The sequence below is a fragment of the Mytilus trossulus genome, chromosome 4, assembly GCF_036588685.1.
Source record: "Mytilus trossulus isolate FHL-02 chromosome 4, PNRI_Mtr1.1.1.hap1, whole genome shotgun sequence".
NCBI lineage: Eukaryota > Metazoa > Mollusca > Bivalvia > Mytilida > Mytilidae > Mytilus > Mytilus trossulus.
In genome coordinates this window covers 25,514,006-25,538,114 of record NC_086376.1, presented here as the reverse complement: position 1 = coordinate 25,538,114, position 24,109 = coordinate 25,514,006, and the positions used below count along the sequence as shown (strand labels likewise).

The window sequence follows — 24,109 nt, the reverse complement described above, 5'->3', positions numbered from 1 at the left end:
ACAGATACGTAACAAAATTCCTCAAAAGAAAGAAAATCCAAGATAAAATTATAGTTCTCGACCTGTTGAAGTCACATAAACATATCACCGAGTAGGAACTGGTGTGCTGAGTTCTGTTAAGCGCCTTTTCTTTATTAATTTTTTTCCAGTAGCATATTTTACTCGATAATATCTGTATTCATGCCTTTTTATTTCCTTAGCTGAATTTGTTCACTCTGTCATGTCGATTTGGACTCATTTTCTAAGCAATAAGCCAACCTTTACTTGTATATGACAAAGAATCGGTAACAAAATGTAAAAACGAAAACATGTTAGAACAATTACCTCCGACAAATATTTCTACACTATAGTGGTAAGAAAATCAATGTGAAAATTGATCAATGCTAAGGTATTTGATAATCATTTAAATAAAATATAAAAAAAAAAGTAAATGCTGCATGCTTATGCAGACAGTACTTGCTGTCGATAACAAGTCTCTGTCTGGTGGCCAATGTAAAACCGGTATACGTGCTGCTACCTATAAGCCATTGAGTGACCAATAAGACATAGAACATGGTTCATGCTTTTGAAAACGTCATTTCTATTCATCGTCAAATAATTCAAATGGAAAGTTAATATACAGATTATATCAAATCATTTGGTGCATGTCATTTGTAAATACAATTCCTTTAAAATAGCAATGTTTTACAATAGACGGAGTGGGTACATTTCAATATAATCATTGGAATAACATTAAAATACACTTCAATGTGCAATTATGACACTGTTATTACCTTTAATAAAATGAAACATTTACTAACAGAGGGACGGAAGATACCAAAGGGACAGTCAAACTCATAAATCTAAAACAAACTGACAACGCCATGGCTAAAAATGAAAAAGACAAACAGAAAAACAATAGTACACATGACACAACATAGAAAACTAAAGAATAAACAACACGAACCCCACCAAAAACTAGGGGTGATCTCAGGTCCTCCGGAAGGGTAAGCAGATCCTGCTCCACATGCGGCACCCGTCGTGTTGCTTATGTGATTACAAATCCGGTAAATAGTCTAATTCGGTAGGTCAAATTCATGAAAGGGAAGGAATGCTTTCAACTTCACCATTTGGAACTCTTGGTTTAATAGCTTGTGAGCAGTAACCCTCTATCAAGAAAATCATGATAGGAAATGCAAGCACGGGAATATCGTATCAATTGGGAGATATAAACTCCGTATGCAGGTGCTGCTGGAATGTTGCTACTTAGAAATGGAAAGTTCACAATTGGAAAGCTGAAATCATCTCTTTTGTCCTAAAGTTTTGTCTTCAACCGACCCTCATTATCAATTTCTAGATGTAAGTCAAGATATGAAGCAGACTTAAATGTATCTGTAGTATCCTTTATCTCCAATTCGATGGGATAGATGCGATCCACATAGTCACCAAATTTTTAATTGTTTAGTGAAAGAACGTCATCTATATAGCGGAAAGTAGAGTTAAAGGATATTGCTAACGTCTTATCTTTCTTCCTAAGAAGTTCCTGCATGAAGTCAGCCCCATAATAATAAAGAAACAAGTCAGCAAGTAGAGGGGCACATTTTGTTCCCATTGGGATGCCAACAGTCTGTTGAAAAACACGTCCTCCGAACGTAACAAATATGTTATCAATCAAGAAATCAAGCATCTTGCTAATATCGGTTTCAGAATTTTTTTTTTTGAATCAGAGTGATTCTTTACAAAGTAGGATTTATCCCTCCCTAAGACAAGATACTTGTATCTACGTTGGCCATTCTTTTTTATGAAGCAAAGTAATACCAACTCTTTCAATTTGTCTTTTAGTTTGGAATGTGGAATACTTGTGTAAAGAGTAGAAAAGTCAAATGTTTTAATACTGTTACAGGATGAAAGAGAGTTAGATTGTATGTACTCTAAAAGATCTTTGAATTTTTTAAGTATCCACATTTGATTCACGCCACCTCTAGAATAGGCAGTTTCACAATAATTTTGAAGCCCGTCTTTGTCAGCTGATAAAATAGATGTTAATAATTTAGAATGGGGTTAAATGAACTGTTCTTGCAGCATCTCAAAACAAACCGTCCATGACATTTTCTTTAATGATAAGTATACTCAAAACATATATGCATTTTGAGTGCTGATTAATGCTGAGTCAGACAGGAGACAGTAGTTTTCAATTCCCTACATATATTGATATATTACGGTACTAGCTCAATAATCCAAATTAAAATTAATCTTTATTTTTGACATTAATTACTCTGAGAATTATGTCTATGCATTTTGTCATAAGTTTTTATTACCTTTGGGTATTTAAGTTATATATGTAATTCTTACCTACTGAAAAACGAAGTTATACTGAATGAGAAAAAAAATTTACGAAACTAACAAGTTATATTACCACGGTGTTAATTAATGTTCACTGTAGACTGACAAAATATTGGAGTTTGCACTTCTGTAAACCAGGCAATAAAACACTACATATAAAATCCTGTTATGCCTACATCTGTGCTACTTTTAGAATAAATATAATAAGTGATATTCTGCAATGGAAAGTTTTATGAAAGCTGATTTGGGTCATTCTATATTCTAGAAAAATATATATATAAGTCGTGCCCACTAACTTGATCAGGAACGCTTAAAAAATTGAAAACCAAGGATATATACATACACAAAAAAAACATAAGAAACTTTAGTTTCAAAAATTACATAAAATCCGTTCTGCGGTTTCTTTACATGTATTTCGGCTTTATATTGATCTGATGATTTTATAGATATAAGAAGATTAAGTGTTGTGTCATTGGCAAATCATACCATCTCTTCTTATTTTAATGTAAATGAATAGCTAAATTCAGGTAAGGTCTCTTTTGCCTGAGACATCTGAAACCATAGTTTCTTAATTTATCACCAGGAATTTGAAAAAACCAAGCAAGTTATAAATCGTAAAGCAACAAAGAATTGACTATTGAACTGATTATGATCTCGGTTACCTACAGTCAAGCAGCAGTGTGGCATCAACCCATTGATATTGAAAGACAATACGACATTAGAATTTCCGCGCTCCAGAAGCGATTTTTCTTTATTAACAATCATCAGGAACACTAAAAAATAAAAGCTCGGGATTCAGTGTGTTATTTGTGTATCAAATACATTTAAATCAAACATCTTTGAAAAGTAAACTTGCATTTTCCCTTTAAATATGTCTAGGCAATCAACATTTCATGCTTTTTTCATTGTTTTGTTTAAGTATCCCAAATAGTCGTTGATTAAACGCGTGTCGTTCTCAATAAATCATTATTTGTAATTTTTCTAGACATTATAGAAGTGAAAAGCATACATCAAATTTTATATTGAATTTATAATATAAGTTATTTAATAAAAAGAAAATCAGAGAGTGAACATTTAAAACTACAATCACTTCTTTTTTATAATTTAAGATAACACAAATAATCGAAAAAATTACTGTACTATTGAATAGAAAAATAAATTGTCTTATTTGCAATAATTGTCAAAGAAAACAACAAGGGAATCGCGTGTCATGAGAACTTTATTTAATCTCGATGACAATAACGGCGGTTGAAGCTGAACATTTTCAAAATCGTTCCTTTGTCCTGGAAAATAAATGACCAATTCACGTAGACTGTCATTACCAATCCCACAAAGGAGATAGTACATAATTGAATAGCATGGTCATTCTATAAAATTAACACAATCGTTGATAACTAAAGGTCAAGTGTAATTGTAATTATAATTGTCACCAAGGATAATTCTCATGACAAGTGGATACTGACTTAGCAGACACCATATATGATTTGGTGTCATGACATGTACGTGTTTCATTAGATAGAGAAACAATCAAAACATTTCCGTTCGTTTTGTCAATCTTTCAGTCGGAAGTTTGAGAAATAGTGTGTAGTAATTATCCATCCCAAGTTTAATTGAAATATCACACTTATCATGATCAATGTGTTATCCTCTCTGACGTATATCAATATTTTCTATTTCAAAGGATGGTGGTGACCTTGATTCTTTTTAGAAGTAGATGTTGAAAAGAGGGGCGGTAGATACCAAGGGAACAGTCAAACTTATAGAGCGAAAATAAACTTACAAACTTTAAGCCATGGCTAACAAAGAAAAAGACAAACAGACAAATAATAGTACACAAGAAACAACATAGAAAACTTAAAACACGAACACCACCAAAACCTGGAGTGATCTCAGGTGCCCTTGAAGGAAGGGTAAGCATATCCTTTTACACATTTGGCACCCGTCGTTTAAATTTATAATTAAATAATACCGTAAATAACATACTCAATGACTTATAAAACATATATTTTATTGATAACATAACTGACATAAATGAGATTAATTTCCAAACTAATTACAAAAACTAACAATCTGCAACAACATAAGAGTATCATTTGTTGGCTGGTTGCAATGGATCTGGAAAAGTTGCATAGTCCATAACATTTGCTGTAACTATCAGAGATTTACCATTGTTGTCCTGATCGTCTAATACTTTGAGGAATCCTTCAGTTACACGTTCAAGACTACAAAAGTAAAAAGATACAGGCGTTAATGAGCTCAGAGTCATTGCAAGATTTTGAATGTAGCATTTATAAGTAGGATGTTTGTTATCTTTTAAAGTCAATAGAAAAAGCAATTACTTCTAAGTCTAAGAGTTTAATCAGACTATTAAGTTTTTTGCTTTTGTTCCAAATGTATACATTAGTACTCCATTCTCAATTTTCTTATGAAGATAATTTACTTCATAACGTCCGTCATCTTTAAACGAAGGGAAACTAAGGGTAACGATAGGGTCAGGATGTGATGATTTGGTTGCATCACTGATCATGCTATTACATGTTATGGGAGGTAGCTTTCAGTTGGACAATAATGACTGTATCACCAAAACTTGGATTATTGTACTTACCATGGAGGTATAAAAGCTTTACTTCTTTCACGTTTGTATACTAAAACAGTTATTTCTAATAACGGAGAAATAAACTAGACTCAAATATTTAAATAAAGTAGTCAATAAAGACATGTCATATTTCTATCCCTTTATAACTTTTGAATAAGATGAACGCCCTTTCGTGTAAATTAGATCATTTTCGGCTAAATTCATATCGAAATGATCATAATTCAGAAGAGGTTACGCAAAATTATATTCGTTATAAATTGATATTGATCAGACATACTAACTTCGGGTTAATTCGGATTTAACTTATCAAAAGGCTATGAGGTATAATGACTATTAAAGTGAAGTTGAAGGCTAGGTACTTGCACAATAGTACATGGTTACGAAATATTTTTAAACTGTTCAATTTTATTCATCATTTAACTGTAAAACAGAAGTATAAAAAATCAATATTAGCTTGTACAAAATTTATAATCTTAATTAACCTTTGGTCTTCTGAACATGCATGAATCATTTTCCACTGAATTTGAAGCAAAAGGATATTAATAAATCAATCAGTTGGTTTAAATAAAACATGAATAAATTATGTATACAGCAAATGATATGAATAAAAATATTTTCTAGGATACAAAAAAGAGTTATGATGATAGCAAGTATTCGAAATAATACCATAAATAACTGGAGAGCTAATTTAAATGTTTATAATATAAATGTGACTTTTTCCCTGAGAAAGTTTCCATTTTATTATCTTTCTGCGTCTAAATACCGCTACAAAACCAGATCGGAAGTCCTCCCCAATTAAAATATCAAATATTTTTTTTCAGGAACTAAATATAAGGCATCATATCCTTAAAACCCACAAATGTGACATAACTATTGTAGCATTAAGCCCAGGGGGTATTTTGATGACAAAACGATTTTGCAGTTCATCGTAGTGTAATGTAAAAGTAATAAAATATCAGTTATTTAGAATCTCAAAGAAAACACTTTATATCTCTTCAACTACTTTACATCTGTATTTAATATTGTCTTCTAAGTTCAGTTATTTGGCTATTGAATATTGCTCTATACTATTGTACTTTGGTTTTTGATAATACAGATGGATACTTTAAAGAAAAAAAATCTTTTTATTCTGCCTAATGTTTTGTTGTTTGTTGTTTACCTGTTTTTTCCCTGCAAGTAATAGTGGTTCTATTATACCTTGACTTATAATTTTTAATCGCACCTAAACATTTTACTATTTTTCACCATACCAATTTGTTATCACTGACACGATTCGATAATAAGGTCGAACTTTAAAGGGGCACTAGCTGTCAAATTCATGGTCACCAATTTGACTCAAATTCTCATATTTGATTAATAACAATGTAAAACATTTATCCAATCTATCAAACGTTTAAAATAAACAGTTTACAGAGCATGGGGTAGATGATATGTAGGTTCGTTTCGTGTGTATTTAAATCCAGATGCCATCTAATTAACTATCGATTTGACCTCAGATGACCATATAAGCGATGTAAACACAAATAAAGATATGAATAGGTTAAACCAGCACGTGCAATTGGATTTTTATAGGTCTGTTTGATTTGAATTTATAGATTAAAAATATAAGTTTCTTATTGTTTTTAACCGTATAAGAATGATTTATGTGGATCGAATTAGTAATCAAATGATTTACCGTAGTTTCACTTTCATTGTTGACATTTTTTTCTTTAAATAACCAGTTCACGTACAATGCATGCGTTGTCAGTCTCTAGCTAGGGTTATATTGAAGTTCACATGAATACCGGTTAGAATGATGATGACGTATTCACTTGCAAGTGAATCAGTCAAAAATTGTGTATAATCGCTTATTTCAACAAAATTAAAGCAAATTGATTGCTAAAAGCAAATTATTATTTCATTATTCCAATTTAATTAATGATTAATCTAAAAAAAAATCATACTTTATTTTTTTATATATATCGTAGCTAGTGCTCCTTTAAGAAAAAAAATCCTTGAAATGATTGAAACATTTCTAAATATTTCTTATGTTTTGCTATACCAATAAGTTCCAGTGATGTTTTTCATTCATGTTTTAAATCATCTAGTTCTTATACCTTAGGAAAACCCCATAAAGTATCACCATAACAAAAATACATACGGCATAATTCCAAGCTTTTCCATAAAAGGAGCTACAAATTGTTTGCCTTGAAACTGTTCTTCTTTGATATCTTTGATAATGTCTGTATCCGCGAATGCAGGACACATTGTAACCATACGTATGTTATTTTGAGTAACTGCTGGATTCATCTTATAAATATTCAAAAGCATATCTAAATCAATAATTTAACAATGTCAACGCTTTAAACAAAATTTATTTAGATATTCAGATCACTTGGTAAGATTAACTTCCCCGTGTGCTACTGAATTTCTATGTTGACAAATTATATCATTACTTTGTTCAGAGACATAAATTTGTGTATATATGTCTCTGCTTTGTTAAACAAAATCCTTGCTTATATTGCTATAAACCGACCATGGCATTTTGGAATTATTCAGTTATAGTGTCTCAATGAGAGATTTTTGTTCTTACTTCTAAAGGCACAATGCATAAAATAAGGAGTATAAAAAATGCGGTAGATTCGGGCCTCGTATATACTCTAAAGCATTTCTACACGATTTTTTTATCAACTATTTATAAAAGTCAACACTTTTCATTGTTTGTTGGTAACAAAACTGTGTCCGTTGTTGTTACTGCTGATTCAAATATATACAGACTAAAACAAGGGCTAAAACGAGGTACACACAAAACAAAGAATCTTATTAATTGTAAAGATAAATGTTTCATATCCCAAATGATAACATTCCATATTTGTAATTTAAACATTGTCATTGATGTAATTGAAGAGGATGTTTTTCTTGTGATTGATGCCTTGCATTGCATCTCTTTTATACAAATTGATTTAAGTTCATTTCAAATAGAAAGATTGAATGAACAACAATATTAAGAAACTTCGTGCTATACATTCTTACAACAAATAGTCGATACCAAACTACATATAACGGAGTGAATTTTAACTTGATATTCGAGGTGAATACACAAATAAGTGAAATTCAAAAGTATGTCTGAACATTTAAAGACTTATCCGTTATCCGTTATATTTGTTTTTCTCGTGGGATTTTGTCTGATGCTTGGTCCGTTTCTGTGTGTGTTACATTTTAGGGTTGTGTCGTTGTTCTCCTCTTATATTTAATGCGTTTCCCTCGGTTTTAGTTTATTACCCCGAATTTGTTTTTTGTCCATGGATTTATGAGTTTTGAACAGCGGTATACTACTGTTGCCTTTATTTATCCGGTCCCTTGCTTTCATGTACATCAAAAGGATCAATATACCATGCTCTGCATTCACCACCAGTTTTACTTTCATGTGGTCAAGTAGCCTTACTGTTATACAACTGATTTGTTATTCAGTTTCATTTTCTTAGTATGTAGCTTTGCCTTCTTGGATAAGGAAAGTTTACACGATTAATGGTAACTTGAAAGAGTTTATATGAGATTGTTGCAATCTGAATTTGTATATGCATAACTCATATGACATAGTTATTTGAAGTTACAACATGATAGTGCATAATAAACCTATTCGATTGGCTGAATTCTTATGTTAATACTTAATGTATATTAAATTGTATATATTCAGGATGCACTCTAATTAACTATTTATTTATTCATATATTCTTTCTTAGTTATAAGTTCTAATATCATGTTATCTTTTATTTTACTTTGAATGTAAAAATGTGTTTTAATTTTAAATGAAAATTCGACAAAAGACATATTTAGCGTCACCTTTGACGTAAATGAATATAATTGTCTTTGAGATGATCACTTTACTTTTTATAAATTGTAAATCTTAGTTTGGCAAAATTTATATGAATCTAGCTATGGAGTTAAAATTATTTTTTGTTGCTAATTTAAGAATAGATAATGTATAACGTTTTTTTATGATCAAGACAAACATTTCCATTTTGTGTTTATTTTGTAGCTGTATCCTTCTTTTTTATATAGGTACACCAATTAGATTCTCAAATTCATATGGAATTATAGAAAAATTGATCTGAACTAACCTCTTAACCATCTATGATTCTGTAATGAGGAGTACCCAAATTGCATCCATGCTTAAATTTGCATCGTCAAAAGTCGAATAACAGAACTTTTGTTTATTTTTTTCAAATATTTTGAACAATTGGATATTTGTCCATGCCTACTCTTCTTTTTTTAAGAAATGGATACTTGAAACATATTGTATTTGGTAATTTAAAAAAAATGGCATTTTGATGACGTCGCATGGCGACGTTTCAGTACATTTTGCTTTTTCAGTAAACACTTCATCTGTTGATAAATACTGTAAACGTTTTGTGTATATCTAAATAAATTTACCTATGTAGAAAGACGTGCATACTATCGGATCATAAAAATACAACTTGTTTAGTCTCTAGGAAATCTTGTAAGATTTTCACAACTATTTTTTGCTAAATAGGTGCAATTTTGGTACTCGTTGAAAATTTGGTACCGTTACGTTATAGTTTTTAGATTGTCTCTCATAACCCTTTTTAAAGTGGCTCTTGTATGTTTTGTAATATTGCTTTATTAATTATGTGTATGATTTATATAATAAAGAGGTGAGACTCAAATAAAATATTGTTTTCTTGTCTTGTCTTGTCTGGTATTAATTTTTCAATGAGATGTACTACATAATTTGTTTTCAGACACTGCCATTTTATTTTATTTATGTCTGACGTAAAAATGTGTAAAAGAAAAAAATGCTTTCTGAACAAAAAGTGAAAATTTCCATACATATGTGTAGGCATTTCATCAACGAATCATCTTTTGCATGACTCTTAAGTTAGTTGATACTTAAAAGATAGTAACGGTGTAACGGTGTATTTATCAAATTATACACGTGTTCATCATTTATAAGTGATGTCATTTAAACAATGGTTAAATAAAATAGTTGAATAAACAATTGTCCCCTTTGTAACAATACGTGAAGTCTTATATTTCAATACTTACAGCCCAACTTCTGGTGAAGTTGACGACGGCGGCTTTTGTAGCAGCATAAACCGGAGCATATAATGTTGGAAGAACACCTATAAATAAGTTATAAAACAATCATCAAAGTTCAAATATACATTGATAAACAATCTATACAAGTGTTGTGTTTTTGCATCTTGTTTATCGTACATTATTATGTATGATACTGCGTACATCTCATTTCGCCTGTTGTTTTTCCTTGCGCATTCTTACATCTTCATTTATCATTAAGACATGTAAATGTTTCGGTTTATTTATGATTTTGCTTCTCTTTTCGTGTGTTTGTTTGTAATGATCATGGTCAAATATATATGTTACAGTAAATAGGTGAAATTAGGAATTACATGTAATTACTAAAATTTAGGAATTACAGGTAATCCCCGATGCACTTAGTTAATACAAGTAATTCCTGAAACGGCCCAGTTATTACCAGTAATTACTAATTTTAAAATGAATTTTTACACCTATTTACTGACTGCTAAAACAATGTTGTATTATGGTCAGGTGATCAAAAGTTATGGTAATACTAACTTAAAGATCAGTTAGTACAGTACAGTAAAATTTGAATGGTTGATTTCTATAAAAAGATATCTTGAATAAATATAGACTTTCAAATGTTTGGTTAAATCATAGTAACTTTAGTTTTAATCCAAAATGGTTCAAGTTGAGCATTATACAGATAATTTTTGACCAATTTCAGCAGACATGGAAATCAGAAATGGAAAATTCTCCTAAAGCATTATGTTTTGATTTTGCAAAGAAAACTTTGAATTGAATTTTAAAAATATCTAGACTTACTACCTTATACAGATAAGATAACGTTATGTAGGTTAAGAACTGAAATGAACTGTTATGTGCATTAGCTTCGAGATATGAAAAAAAATGTATATTTTTTGTTGTTGTTTTAATAAAAATGATATAGTGAAATTATAATTCACTGTTATCAGCCAATCTGGTTATATTTTGTTAAAATAGCAGAGAAACAAGGTTGATGAGTTGTGCACTTGCGAGTGAATATGTGGACCTAATGGAATACGTATTCATGTGACCTTCAATTCAAGGGAGAGATCCATTTGCGCCAAAAATGCGTCCCTTTGCGGCACAACTTCTTTTCTCAAATGCTACGTTTGCGCCACTTGTTTTAAAATTAGAGGGTATCATTTGCGCTAAAAATTAAACATACGATTGCGCCAGTTTAAAAAAAATACTTCCTCACTCCTTTCAACCTCTAGCTGGAGATTGGTTATCGATGTATTAAGCTATTAAAGTTGTAAGGGTTTTGAAGAACAAATAGTTTCGCCTACTTTTGCTGTTAATCGCAGGCTCAACAAAATGAGGAAAAATATTAAAATTTTCCTCTAGATACTATCTTTTGACTAGTAATGTAAGAAGCTTCTGTCAAAATTGGGGGAAAATCCAGGATGGTTTATAAAACCTAATGCTTTAAAAACTTTTAACTGCATAGTGTATGAAATGTTAACCGGGAAAAACTAATATACGAAAAAAAAATGATTCTTTTTACAAACTGTACTTTTGGATATTAACTTATGATCATAAAAATTTTGCTTCTGTCCATGTTTGGTAGAAATCCATCACATTTGGAGAAAGTTATTTTAAAGTTTTAAACCACAGTGCATGATTGAGATTTTAGTTAAACCAAATTATGAAAATCAATTTTAGATAGATATTATTGTCTTGCATGCATATATTTACAGAGTTTCAAAACCTATAAAACAACTTTTTTCCAGTTTCAATTCACAAACACTTAAGAGTATGCACTTTTGATGTGCCTTGTATTCCTACATCCTTAAGTAAGCTACCTTAAAATCCCTATCCCTTTTCTTTCTTATTTGGTATCTTGAATTATGTTTTAAATTTTAAAACAAAATCATCAAGTTAGTAAATAGCTGTAAAAATGACCAAAAAAATCAGTGATTACCAGTAATCACTGAAACAACTAGTAAATACATGTAATTACTAAATTGGCTAGTAATTACAGGTATTTACTGAAACGTTTAGTAATTACGTGTAATTCCTAATTTCACCTTTTTACTGTAACATATATACTGCGCAGCCATGTTTACTTTATTTGTAACACATTATGAAACATATAAAAAATATATCAAACTTTTACAGTTATTTACTAGTTGCAGTTTTTATAATATATGAAAAGTAGAAATCATGAAATATAATCACATATATTAAAAAAAATCTCAAAAGCGCTTGTACCGTTATACCTACAGGTAGAAGTGTTAAAATATTTAGCAGATACTTAGAAATGCCCATTTACATAATTTGTACACTCACTATTTGAAAAGTAAAATCATTGAATAAGATACGTTGAAATAGTCAATGTTCTGATTATGTTAACTGAGTCCAGTAAAGGAAAGACAATTATTTTTGATATATCCGACGTCATATATCAGTGTAAAGCTACGACGTACGCCAGACGTGGTAAATAAAATCAAAAACGCTGCCAATACACTAGTATTTTTTATGCATTCAACCTGTCAACCATTTCTGTATCGTGTGCACCACGAGCTTTGGTCGTATATTGGGCGTACTAGAAGTGTACAGACGCGTTTTTCGGGCGTTCAAGTAACGTATATTGGCGTATGTCTAGAGTTTGTCTAACGTAGATGGAATGCACACTACGAAGGGAAAAAAGTCTCTTGAACGTATTTGAGACGCGTCCCTGTCGTATCTGGGACCATAATCCGTGCTTTCAGCGTGTCTGGTGGTTTAATTATGGGGTGTAAGTAACAAACACACCTGCATACGTTTTAGAAAAAGTCGAACGATCTTCAAGCATAAACAACGTGCCCTTAACGGGTCTCAAACCTATTTATAACATTTTCAACGCGCTTGTAGTGTATGTATTACGTGCGTGTTGCGTATGTATTACGTTCGTGTAGCGTACAGGTATACGCTTGGCAAACGCTTGAGTTGGATGAAACTTTTTATGATGCATAAATAATTCATGGAGTTATAGCGTTCACCAAGCGTATACATTTTCATTTCAACATACTTCAAACTTTATATGCAACGAGCATTTAACGATTGATTAGCGTTCCTATGGCTTTCAATTAACATATACATACTTTGCCAATTTTCTCTGTATGTCTGGTGCACGCCGGTCTTTACGCCAATATGTGACGCCGGTATAAGACGGTCACCAATCAAGGCAATTATTTACAAGCATAAGTGTCGAAAGAAGTTTCCGAGGAACAGTTAAAAATGTGTTCAGCAAACATTACAAACATCGTGTACAATCGATTTTGAGTTAAGTTTTCTTTCGAGTGAATTGGTTCACTTTTTTCATAGAAATAACAAACGTTCAAATCGGTAATCTTAATACGCATGTATTTCAATTATATTCAATATTGCCCAATATGTTTGTACTGTTTTCAGGTTTTGAACGAAACTTCGCATTCTAATTCACTTAAAATCTTGTTTTTTAACATTGTTCTGTATTATGTGTGTGCTTCAGTCAAAACTGCTACGTATCATTAGAAAGCAGTCTTCAAAATTACAGATCATACAACCATATTAGTATCTAAAGATCTAAGAGCATAGAGACATGTAGCTAATGAATTTAGTCATTAAACTTATTAAGTGTCGACATTAGTTCTCAGACTCATTAATCTGTTGCAGCAAGGTTTTTTTTAAAGGAAAACACCCCTGTTTCGGAACATTGCATAGTTTCAACATTCGTTGCGTATTACTTGCAATACGGTAACGACATACTCTGGAAAAAGGACATGTTACTGTTGAGAAATGGGAAGTTTTCAATTGGAACATTGAAATCGTCACATTAGTCATACATTCAAATTTGGAGTCGTCATTTGGTGTCAATGTTTGGGAACAGATCAATATATGAAGCAGAATTATTTACGGTTGTTTGCATAATATTCAGTTCACTGAGATAAGTGAGATGTAAGGACTCATTGAAATCTAGGTTATTGAGTGACATGACATCATCACTGTATTTCAAAGAGAAATTTAAGAACTTTGCAAGACTATGTACGCCTGGTATTTTTGGTGACTTTGCAATCTCACCTGATAATGATGAAACGTTCACTATTACACCTCCACCTTGTTTCATATGATCTAAAGCTAACATTGATCCTTGTATTACGCCATTCTGAAAACATAAAAAGCAGTGTAGAAACGTGTTGAGTACAAAGTTAAAAGCTTGTTTTCTTTAATGAGTTTTCTTTAATAATTCCAATGATACAACAACTGTTTTATATGTTCCTAAAGGAACTGACAGTTTGTCAGGTTTCAGGTCTTTTTTTTTTATTATGTCATAGTATAACATCAATGTAACAGTTGTACTGAGCCTAATGAATGTTTTGACAATTAGTTTATATTCGGTGATGCTCGAAGCAGAAATAATAAACCTTACAACGTCTAATACAACTGTGGAAGAGCAGATAGGACAAAAAAAAACATGAAATGTAGCCTAATACGGACAAGGCAAAGCTGCTTTCCATATGGTGAAAATATTTCTAATTTAAAATCATTTCTCAAAACTTTGTATTGGCTAATTCCAATCAAACATTATCTGAGATATAAAACAAGAACTGAAGTACAAAAGGCCGGGCTGATGATACCCAGGGATAAACAATCAACCTTTAGGTGTATCTACCGATGTTATCAATAATACAAACTGGCTAAATTTCCATACAAAAGTTCTAAATATGCACACTTTTATTTGTTTAAGTGTTCTAAAATTTGTCTTAAAATTATGACTTTTACTGTTTACTCTGTTTTACATATACGTTTGTCGTGGCTCGGTACTTTTACCTTCCCTCATTGTGTTATTGTGCTGTGGTAATTTCAGTATTCTTGTCTTTCGTTTTCGCTGATGTGCTACAGTCCCCTTTCTTTTTCACAAATGTGACTTACCAAATATGACTATTTACCGGCTTTGTAACAACATGCACAACACAACGGGTGCAACATTTGGAGCAGGATCTGCTATCCGTTTAGTAGCACCTGAAATAATCCCTAGTTTTTGGGGGAGTCCGTGTTGATTTTATACCCCTATTTGGGACATTTTCTTTATGCACTATTGTTAATATAATGGAAATTTATCCGACTGTCGTACAAGTGAAAGGTTTGGCGCTATGTAGCCAGTCAGGAAATTGACAGTTGTTGTCCATTCGTTTGATGTGTTTATCATTTGATTTTGCCATTTGATTAGGGACTTTCAGTTTTGAATTTTCCTCGGAATTCAGTTTTATATACCTCTTGGTATTTCTTTGTTGATATGTTTGACATCTTTGTTAAGGGAGCTCGCTTCTCAGTTTCAAAGTAATTAACTTTTCAAAACACTGGTTTATATTGATAAGGAATTAATAAAGGAATCTAAAAAGCATAAAAAATATATAGGTTTCCATGCTTGTTTTCGAGATATGAGCCATTGAAATTTTGGCGGGAAAATATTCTCTCTTGACTTTTCATAGCTTTATCATTGACAAGTTAATAAAGTTCTCAAAATCTTTTTAAAAAGTAATTACAATTTTATAAGAATTTTACAGATGGCTTATCATTATACATGGTTAAGAATTTCAAAAAGAAAAATGGGGGTCACCGGGCAAATTTTTTCAAGGCATTTAAATGGATAAAACCAGAGGATTCCGAAAATCTAACCATTAAGATTGATATTATAATTGCAAGGAATACATACGCAACAAAATATGTACACAATAATTTGATATCAGTAGTGTTTTTTTAGAAATCTGGGATTCTTTATTCGAACAATTCCACCCACTTTCATGTTTGGGTAAAACCAATTAGTGGTTTAAATACCATTTAAAGTTACACAGAACAATAAAAAGTAAAAAAAAACAAAAGTACCGAACTACAAGAAATATTGAAAACGGAAAATCCCTAAACAAATGGCATATCAAAAGCTCAAACACACCAAACGAATGTATATACGGTGTTATATTCCCGACCTGGTTCAAACATTTTAGAATGTAGAAAATGGTGGGTTGATAGATAAAGGCAACAGTAGTATACCGCTGTTCAAAAGTCATAAATCGACGGAGAGAAAACAAATACGGGTAACAAAATAATACCAAGGGGAATACATCAACAATTAAGGAAGCTGGCTTGTCATCTTTTGGATTTTTTTGTTAAACGCATAGTTGTCTAAACAAAACACTGATGTAGTTAAAAAAAAAGGTGACATATTTGTCAACTCTTTTTCCAAATAAAGCACTTACCAAGTTAATATCAACGCAGTTTCTCCATTTTGTTTCGTGTATAATTCCAGCATTATTCACTATCAAATCAATCGAAGAGTATTTTTGAAGGACACCATTAAACAAAGCTAAAAAGATTAAAAATACATTTTGTTATTATATTATTACTTATTTAGTACATTCATCAGTATTATTATTATCATTCTTATTTCTATTACTGATACATGTTTTCATTTACTTTTACACAAGAAACTAAATACTAGTATATGAAAATACCATGGGTTGCATATTGTCTATGAGTTCCAGGACTTACACATGTAAAGTGTGAAACGTATGGCTATATTTAAATCGTATGTCTTATATGTAAGCATCTGATGTGTCAATCAATTTACATAGACGAATGAAATTTAAACTTAAACTTGCTGATTTTCTTTGTTTCCTTTCGTTGTACAGAAAGTGATTTTTGCCCAGTAAGCCGGTATAGTAAGCTAAATCATAAATATATCCAACAAACTATGACTTTCATATGTGCTCTTTCCTTATGTGAAAAAAAAGTTAATTAAATAACATTTCTAAATGCAACTTGTCATCTTTTGTTTTACTTCTAATGAGCAACAACACAGATAACAACAGTTAAGCAAGAACGTTCTACTATACCACACAAAAGACAAAAACAAAAGAGGAAAAACCTAAGATACTTGCAGTTACTGAAAGTAAGTTAAAATTCAATTCTAATTAACAGATAAACTATTTTTCCCAAGACGTAATTTCAATAAGTAAACATAAAATGGTTTAAGTGTTAAGCCTTCTAAACAAGCAAGCGCAAACATTGATTAAGTTAGAAGATAAAAGGTAAAATAAAAAAATACTGAACTCAAAACGAAAAATGTCTTCCTAAATGGCAAAATCAGAAACTCAAACACAACAAACGAATGGACAACAACTTTCATATTCCTGACTTGGTACAGACATTTTCTTAAGTAGAAAATGGTGGCTTAAACCTGGTGTTTAATTACCCAAAGCCTCTCTCCTGTTTGGCAATCGCATACAGATTAAAGTGGAAGAAGGTATTAAACATCTAAAAAAATAATACAATCACAAAAACCTCGGGTTAAATCCTGCATCTAACAACTTACCCTTAATTTTGCTTCACACTTATGTTACAGAAAAATGTCGTGTATATATCGTGTATATATAAGGTAACTTCAAATTGTAACGTGTAACCGGGCGGGGACGTTTAGATGTTTTTATCCTCGGGTTCGTACCAGTTTCCTGGGATTTGAAAAGCAATTCAAAAGTACTAAAGTCAATAAAAAGTTTACACTATCACTATCAAATATGAAACAAATACTTTACTACATAAAACGATTTTCAACACCTATCAAACTAACCCGAACTTGTTGAATTAAAACTGTTCCAAACCCTTTCTGTCCTATACTGTTTAAACCTACTGTTTGAAACTATAGTCTGGAACATAGATGTATAGATCTGGTGTGAAACCTAAATGTATAAAACTGGTCTGAAATCTAAATGTTTGGAACCTGTTTGGAACCTGTCTGGAACCTAAATGTTTGGAACCTGTTTGGAACCTAAATGTTTGGAACCTGTCTGGAACCTAAATGTTTGAAACGGGTCAGACGGTTTGGAACTATTGTTTGAAACCTAAATGTTTGGAACCTTAATGTTTGGAACCTAAATAAAACGAATGTATGAAAACTATTCAAACTGTTGTAAACTTTCGACGTATGAAACTTTATTAAAATATATTTATAAAACTGTTGGAACAGGGTAGCACTAAGGTATGGTTTAACAGCAAACACTCAATGCAATAGTGAGAGATGTGGAACGCAAAACCTTAGCACTAACCCTGTTTATACAACTTCTACGGTACCGAAACTATTCATATCTTCTCAACAGGTTTCAAACACTTCACTTTGTTTGAATACTCCTGCTACTCGTCTTTAAATATTAACGGTCCAACCTTTTTCTAATCTTCTTCTTACGACGTCTGTGATAAGAATGACAATTTACACTGGATAGCTAACCACTATTTATACTTCTAACGCGGAACTCAAAGAGAGCACCCTAGTAACAACTGTACAGGTAAAGTGTCTGATAGCAACCAAGGATAAAGGGATGATTTTAGATACAGTTTTCAACGATAAACGGATGATATGGGAAAGTAATAGAGATATCGGAAAGTATATAACTGTAGAACTATTATAACCTTCTTAAACTGCAAATTCGTAACAAAATCATGGATTTAGATATTATAAAGTCTTCTTTTTTAATCCAATCATTATTTGTTTTTTAAAATTTTGTATTTAATCATTGATTGACGTTGAAATATCATATGTATTTGGAATTATGCCATACCTGTGAAATCATTTTCACTTCGCACATCACATTTTTGAAAATGCACATTTCCGTTTCCATATTGTTTTGCTAAGAACTGTTCTGTGTTTTCACCTTCATCTGTATCAACATCACAAAAACAAACCTGAAAGAAACAGCAATAACATGGTTTCATTATTAACTTAATCTTCTAGTTTAATCTATTAAGTATTGAAACATCTACTCTTATTCTACCACTGGATCAAGTGTGATGCGTTATTTCTACTTTCAATAATATTAGATATTCAAATTCATAACAGGAGGTTGTAGAGTAATATTTTTTTTCACATGATATAGGTGGATAAGCATAGGATATGTGGAGGTTTTTTTTGTGTTGAGCTTCATAAAACATCAATCAAACTTACAACAACAATGTATGTTCGTTATAGTCGATGATAAGCTTCCATGAAAAAAGAAGGACGAAAGATACCAGAGGGACAATCAAACTCAAAAATCGAAAATAAACTGGCAACGCCATGGCTAAAAATGAAAAGGACAAACAGACAAACAATAGTACACATGACACAACATAGAACACTAAAGAATAAACAACATGAACCCTACCAAAAACTAGGGGTGATCTCAGGTGCTCCGGAAGGGTATGCACATGTGGCACCTGTCGTGTTTATGAGATAACAAATCCGGTAAATAGTCTATTTCGGTAGGTCACGTTCATAAAAGGGAAAGGGATTGAAGTTACAACGTAAGGAACATATCCGATATCATATGTCTATGGTCGAATAAAGGATATAATAGTGTACCGCTGTTCAAACTGTACAATCAGGACTCAAGATCGTAATAAAGCAAATAACTAACAAACTTCACCTCACAATGAACATTTTTTGTTAAATACCAATAAACTCTCATCATAGATACCAGGATTAAATGTTGTTTTTACACCAGATGAAGAGCATTGATAACCAAATTTCCTCAAAGTTTTTATCAAATACATTTAAGGTTATTTATTTCTGAGGTAGAAAAGTCTTATTATTTCAAAAATTCAAAAGTATTGTAAACAGTTAATTTTTAAATATGGCTATATCAATGATAATTCATGTCAGCACAGACGTGCTGACTACTGGGCTGGTGATACCCTCCGGGGAATAAAAACTCGACCAGCTGTGGGATCGACCCACTGATTGTAAATAAACACATCATATAGATACCAGGATTAAATGTTGTATTTACGCAAAACGCGCGTTTTGTCAAAAAAAGGTTCATCAGTGATGCTCGAATCCCAAATATAGCTATGATAATCTTGATGTGATCCCAACCCCATGTTTAACTTCCTCAATCGAAAATTTCAACAGAAAGTGTACTTATTTCACATTTCTCTGTTCAGTAGTAATTCAAAAATAAAATATAATAAAAAAAACATATCAACTGAGTTTCAAAAGAATGGGATACCAATATCATTGTAAAAATCAAAATAACAAAAATACCGAACTTCGAAGAAAATTCTGAATGGAAAGTCCCTCAGAAAATAAATTAAACTACGTTAACCTCACACTTACATAATCTTTACGGGAAGCGCAAACAGATGGACTAGCGGACCCATGAATAGAAACACCAGATAACATAATATCCTTCTCCTATCGTAGGACGGGCATACACCTTGCCAAATATCTTAACAATAGTGACAGCATAAAACGTAGTATTGCATTGAAATCTTATAATAGCATTTAATTGAAAATTGATTAAGTTAGTGCTATCAGAGAATACCATGTGGGTTCCCCAATAACATTTTCTTTTTTGATTAATTTATACTTGAAAATGCATGTACAAGGTTGCATATATATATTTCAGTTAGCGGTGGGAAAACATGAGATGTATGTGCAAACGCAGATTTGCAAATTATTTCGAACTAAGCCGAAAGTTGTAAGTATTTTAAAGTAGGTTAGCACCCATTTAAATTTAAGTCATTGGAATAAAATTAAATTTGCATATTTTCCATACTCTGCTGTAGTTGCCTATCCAAATGTATATCAATTAAAATTGAGAATGGAATTGCAATGTATGGTTAACTGGATTATATTGAGTATGTTCAAGGACGATATTTCATTTATATCATAACTGTTACAGCAGAGTACATACTTTTTAAAATGAAATCCTATTTATATAAAAATATTAAATATTTCAAAATTTAAATACAAATGCGGATCACTTTAAAAACTAATGCTTTAAAGAAACTGTATGGATTACTAAATTTGCAATTTGCAGGTCAAATAGAAAAGAGTACTTTTTGTGTTAGTGAACGGATGTTTATAGAGATAAATATACTATATAATAGAAATATTTATACCTTATTTAAATACCAAGTACATCGTCAATTAAAGGAATGTTTCTTCATTCTTTTAATAATTCAAAATTTAAATGAATAGGATATGGAAAATTTAATGCAAAGTCAATGCATTTTATTCGAGGAACTACCCAGGGTCTCATTTCATGTTAAGATAGGTGTTTTCCAGGTAGTAGAAACAATTTATATCGCATCAGATACCTTAACACTAGAGTTACTCTTTTGTATAATATGATTTGAATGCACGATCGTCATTGTGTAAATGTTTTCTTTTCATAACTAAAAAGAAGCAAATATATACGAACAACAAAAGTAAATTTTTCAACTATATCCTGTAATAAGATAGGATAAACATTCTAACACATTGTTAAATATCAAGTTAAACTCACGTTAAGAATACCCTTTTATTTAAACTGATTGAAGTCTTTTTTTTTAATCTCAAATGTGTATATTGACGAGATCTTATAGTACAGACAAAAAACGACAAGACAATTAAATGTCAGTTTAAATTACACAACACCACACAACGTATATTAATGAAGATACATGTACTATAAGATTATATATAATGTAAGTGTCAGGATTATGTAACTTTAACTGTCAAGTTATGATAAGTTAAATAGTTTTTCCCTTTAAAAATGACCATGCAACATAACATTAAACAACATTCCTTTTATTAGGATTTCATTGTCCGTAATACGCCAGTTTGAACATATATTTCATACAATAATCATTCTTTCATTGAGCACACAGCCAGATATTACATCTCTGTGAATATTTTTTTCTAATTGATTAAATTGAAAATAATGACCCCATTCCGTCAAGAGTTATTGCTAGCCGTTAGGTCCCACCCAAACTTGTGACTAGTACATTGAAGACTTTTTTAAGAATTATTATCTTACATCTGTACTGTTCATCATTCTAGTCTTTACCAAAACATAAGAGCACATATTAAGGAGGCTTCAGTGGCATTGAAACCTGCTATAAAACAATTTGATTAAAGCTTGTCTTGTCGGGTCTTTTAAGAAAAAATGTCTATGAATTTTAAATCTCAACTCAAAGTATCTCTTTTAATGTCAGTTTTCTCTAGGAAACACCGGTACTATATGGTTAGTATAGTAGTCCCAGGTTATCTTTGGTGTCAAACTTTTATACACCTGTTAAACATTTTTTTACTTCCTTGTCCAAATTATACTTACAATAGTCTCTTTGTCCTATGAACAAATTTTCAAGCTCTCAAATATTTTGTGTAATTTTCTACTGGAATATGTCGGTTCTATAAAACTTATTCCAGAAATGCAATTCCTGCTTGTTGCCCTTAAATTGGTATATATTTTCAAATTGACTTTTTTTTTACATTTAAAGGAAACTACTAATTAATCTAAAATAACATTTTCGTTTCTTTCCCTTAACAAATTAATAAAACTATGCTACCCACCTTAATGTTATTATTGTTTGCATAGCCAGAATTGTGACTTAAACACACAACTAGCTTACCTTGTAACTTCTTTTCAGAAGAGCTTCACAAAACGCCTTTCCAAGACCCTTTGCTCCACCAGTCACAATGGCAACTGTCATTGTTAACTACACTGTTGTAGATCTGTTGTAAGAATATTTACTGTCCTGTTATACATGAAAATGTATATGCTTTGTTATTAAATAGAAAATATGTTAATGACAACTTCTTATAAATTTCGACATTAAATGATGCGAGACATCATAAAATATTCTTATATGTTACATATATTTGATGGGGAATACAATTAAAATTGTATTTAAAGCATTTAAACATGTGTACGCTAGAACGGTTTGAAAGGACATTTACCTGTTATATGGTGGACAAGTGTAATAAACAAATTCAGTTTAAATGTTAATTGTCCAAATAAGGTTAATAAGACACCATGTGTAGAAATGTTAATAAAAAGAGACTTAGGTTAAACGTAAATAAGAGATTAGCCCAACAAAAAAGAATATATATTACATTTTGTTCCTATTTTGTGCTTAGATAATACGTAAATAAGAGATTAGCCAAACAATGAAAAATAATACTATTGCATTTTATTTTAATGTTGTGCTGTTCCACCACTGACCCATGTAAGTGGAGGGTCGATCGCTAACAATTATATTTAACCCCGCAACATTCTTTATGTGCATGTCCCATCCCAGGAGTCTGCAATTTATAGTGGTTACGTTTTAGATTCAAATCGTTGATTCGTGTGAATGCTTCCAGTGTTGTTATTTGACTTATATCTGAATTATTAATTTATTGAATAGCAACACGATGCCTGTCTTTTTTATCTTGTCTTGGGGTCAAATAATGTATACTGACAGTGCAACGGAGTATAATCGTACTAGCCATCACGCTTAAAATCCAACTTAGTGTGTCGGACTTCTACAATGTATGTGACATTTTTGTATTTAGATGTGAAGATATCATTTATAATTAAATTAAGTGTTTATATTTAGACTGTCCATATTATCCATATTTTGGATAGCCAACATTTTTCGAAAACTATTTGAATTCAAGTTTAAAGCCAGGCAGATGTACACATAATGTCGCGTTAGGTTAATTTAGACATGCAAAGTTACATGGCCTTGTCAGTTTATTTTCAATCTTTGAGTTTGACTATCCCTCTGGTATCTTTCGTCCCTTTTTTATATGACTGTTTTCTTTATTATTATACATGAACTTATCAGGAAGAAAGATAAAAAGTTAGCAATATTATTTATTCTTATTTTTGTTAAAACTTGAAAAATCAGCCTTCTTTTTTTGATGGAATATGATAAAATATTTGTAAAATATCGAAACATAGTTTATGATGACATTGGCATTTTAACGAACAAAATTTGTTTGAAAAAAAAAAAGGATTTATCTAACCAACATTTTAATAACAAAATGAAGTGTTTTTGTACAAAAAAAACTGCATTTTACATCTTTTACTGTAGTCGAACTTGACAATGTCAGACATTTCAAAATTAATCTTAAGATGATTGTTCACATCATGGTTGATTGTTTATACGCAAAAGAATGAGCACTTTGTGCACAGCCTCTATATAAACGGTTAACCGCATCTAAACGTCTTCTGATTCCTGCCATAAATCGACTAATTTGTTGCTAAGGTAGATATATGCTCGATATGATTCAAATCCGGGCTACGATCGGGTCAAGGAAGATAAATCGAATTCCATTGGAACAATGGATCTTCCTCCACGATG

The 24,109-nt window shown here is 31.2% G+C and overlaps 1 protein-coding gene across 1 annotated transcript; it reads right to left on the bottom strand.

Annotated features, from left to right (window-relative positions):
- Positions 1 to 4,309: 4,309 nt before the first annotated feature.
- LOC134714946 (15-hydroxyprostaglandin dehydrogenase [NAD(+)]-like) lies at positions 4,310 to 22,708 on the bottom strand. The gene is made up of 7 exons (XM_063576676.1): positions 22,391 to 22,708; positions 18,577 to 18,700; positions 16,222 to 16,328; positions 14,045 to 14,129; positions 9,965 to 10,041; positions 7,059 to 7,207; positions 4,310 to 4,544 (listed from the first exon to the last, which is right to left on the bottom strand). The coding sequence occupies exons 1-7, from the start codon at positions 22,469 to 22,471 to the stop codon at positions 4,412 to 4,414; spliced, it is 756 nt and encodes a 251-aa protein (XP_063432746.1). The 5' UTR covers positions 22,472 to 22,708; the 3' UTR covers positions 4,310 to 4,411.
- Positions 22,709 to 24,109: the final 1,401 nt, after the last annotated feature.

Coding starts and splice junctions, on each gene's coding strand:
- LOC134714946 (XM_063576676.1), bottom strand. CDS start 22,471: ATGACAGTTGCCATTGTGACTGGTGGAGCAAAGGGTCTTGGAAAGGCG. Junction 7,208..9,964: donor ACTTCACCAGAAGTTGGGCT/GTAAGTATTGAA, acceptor AATATTTATAAG/ATGAATCCAGCAGTTACTCA. Junction 4,545..7,058: donor GAAAAGCTTGGAATTATGCC/GTATGTATTTTT, acceptor TTACTTTTGTAG/TCTTGAACGTGTAACTGAAG.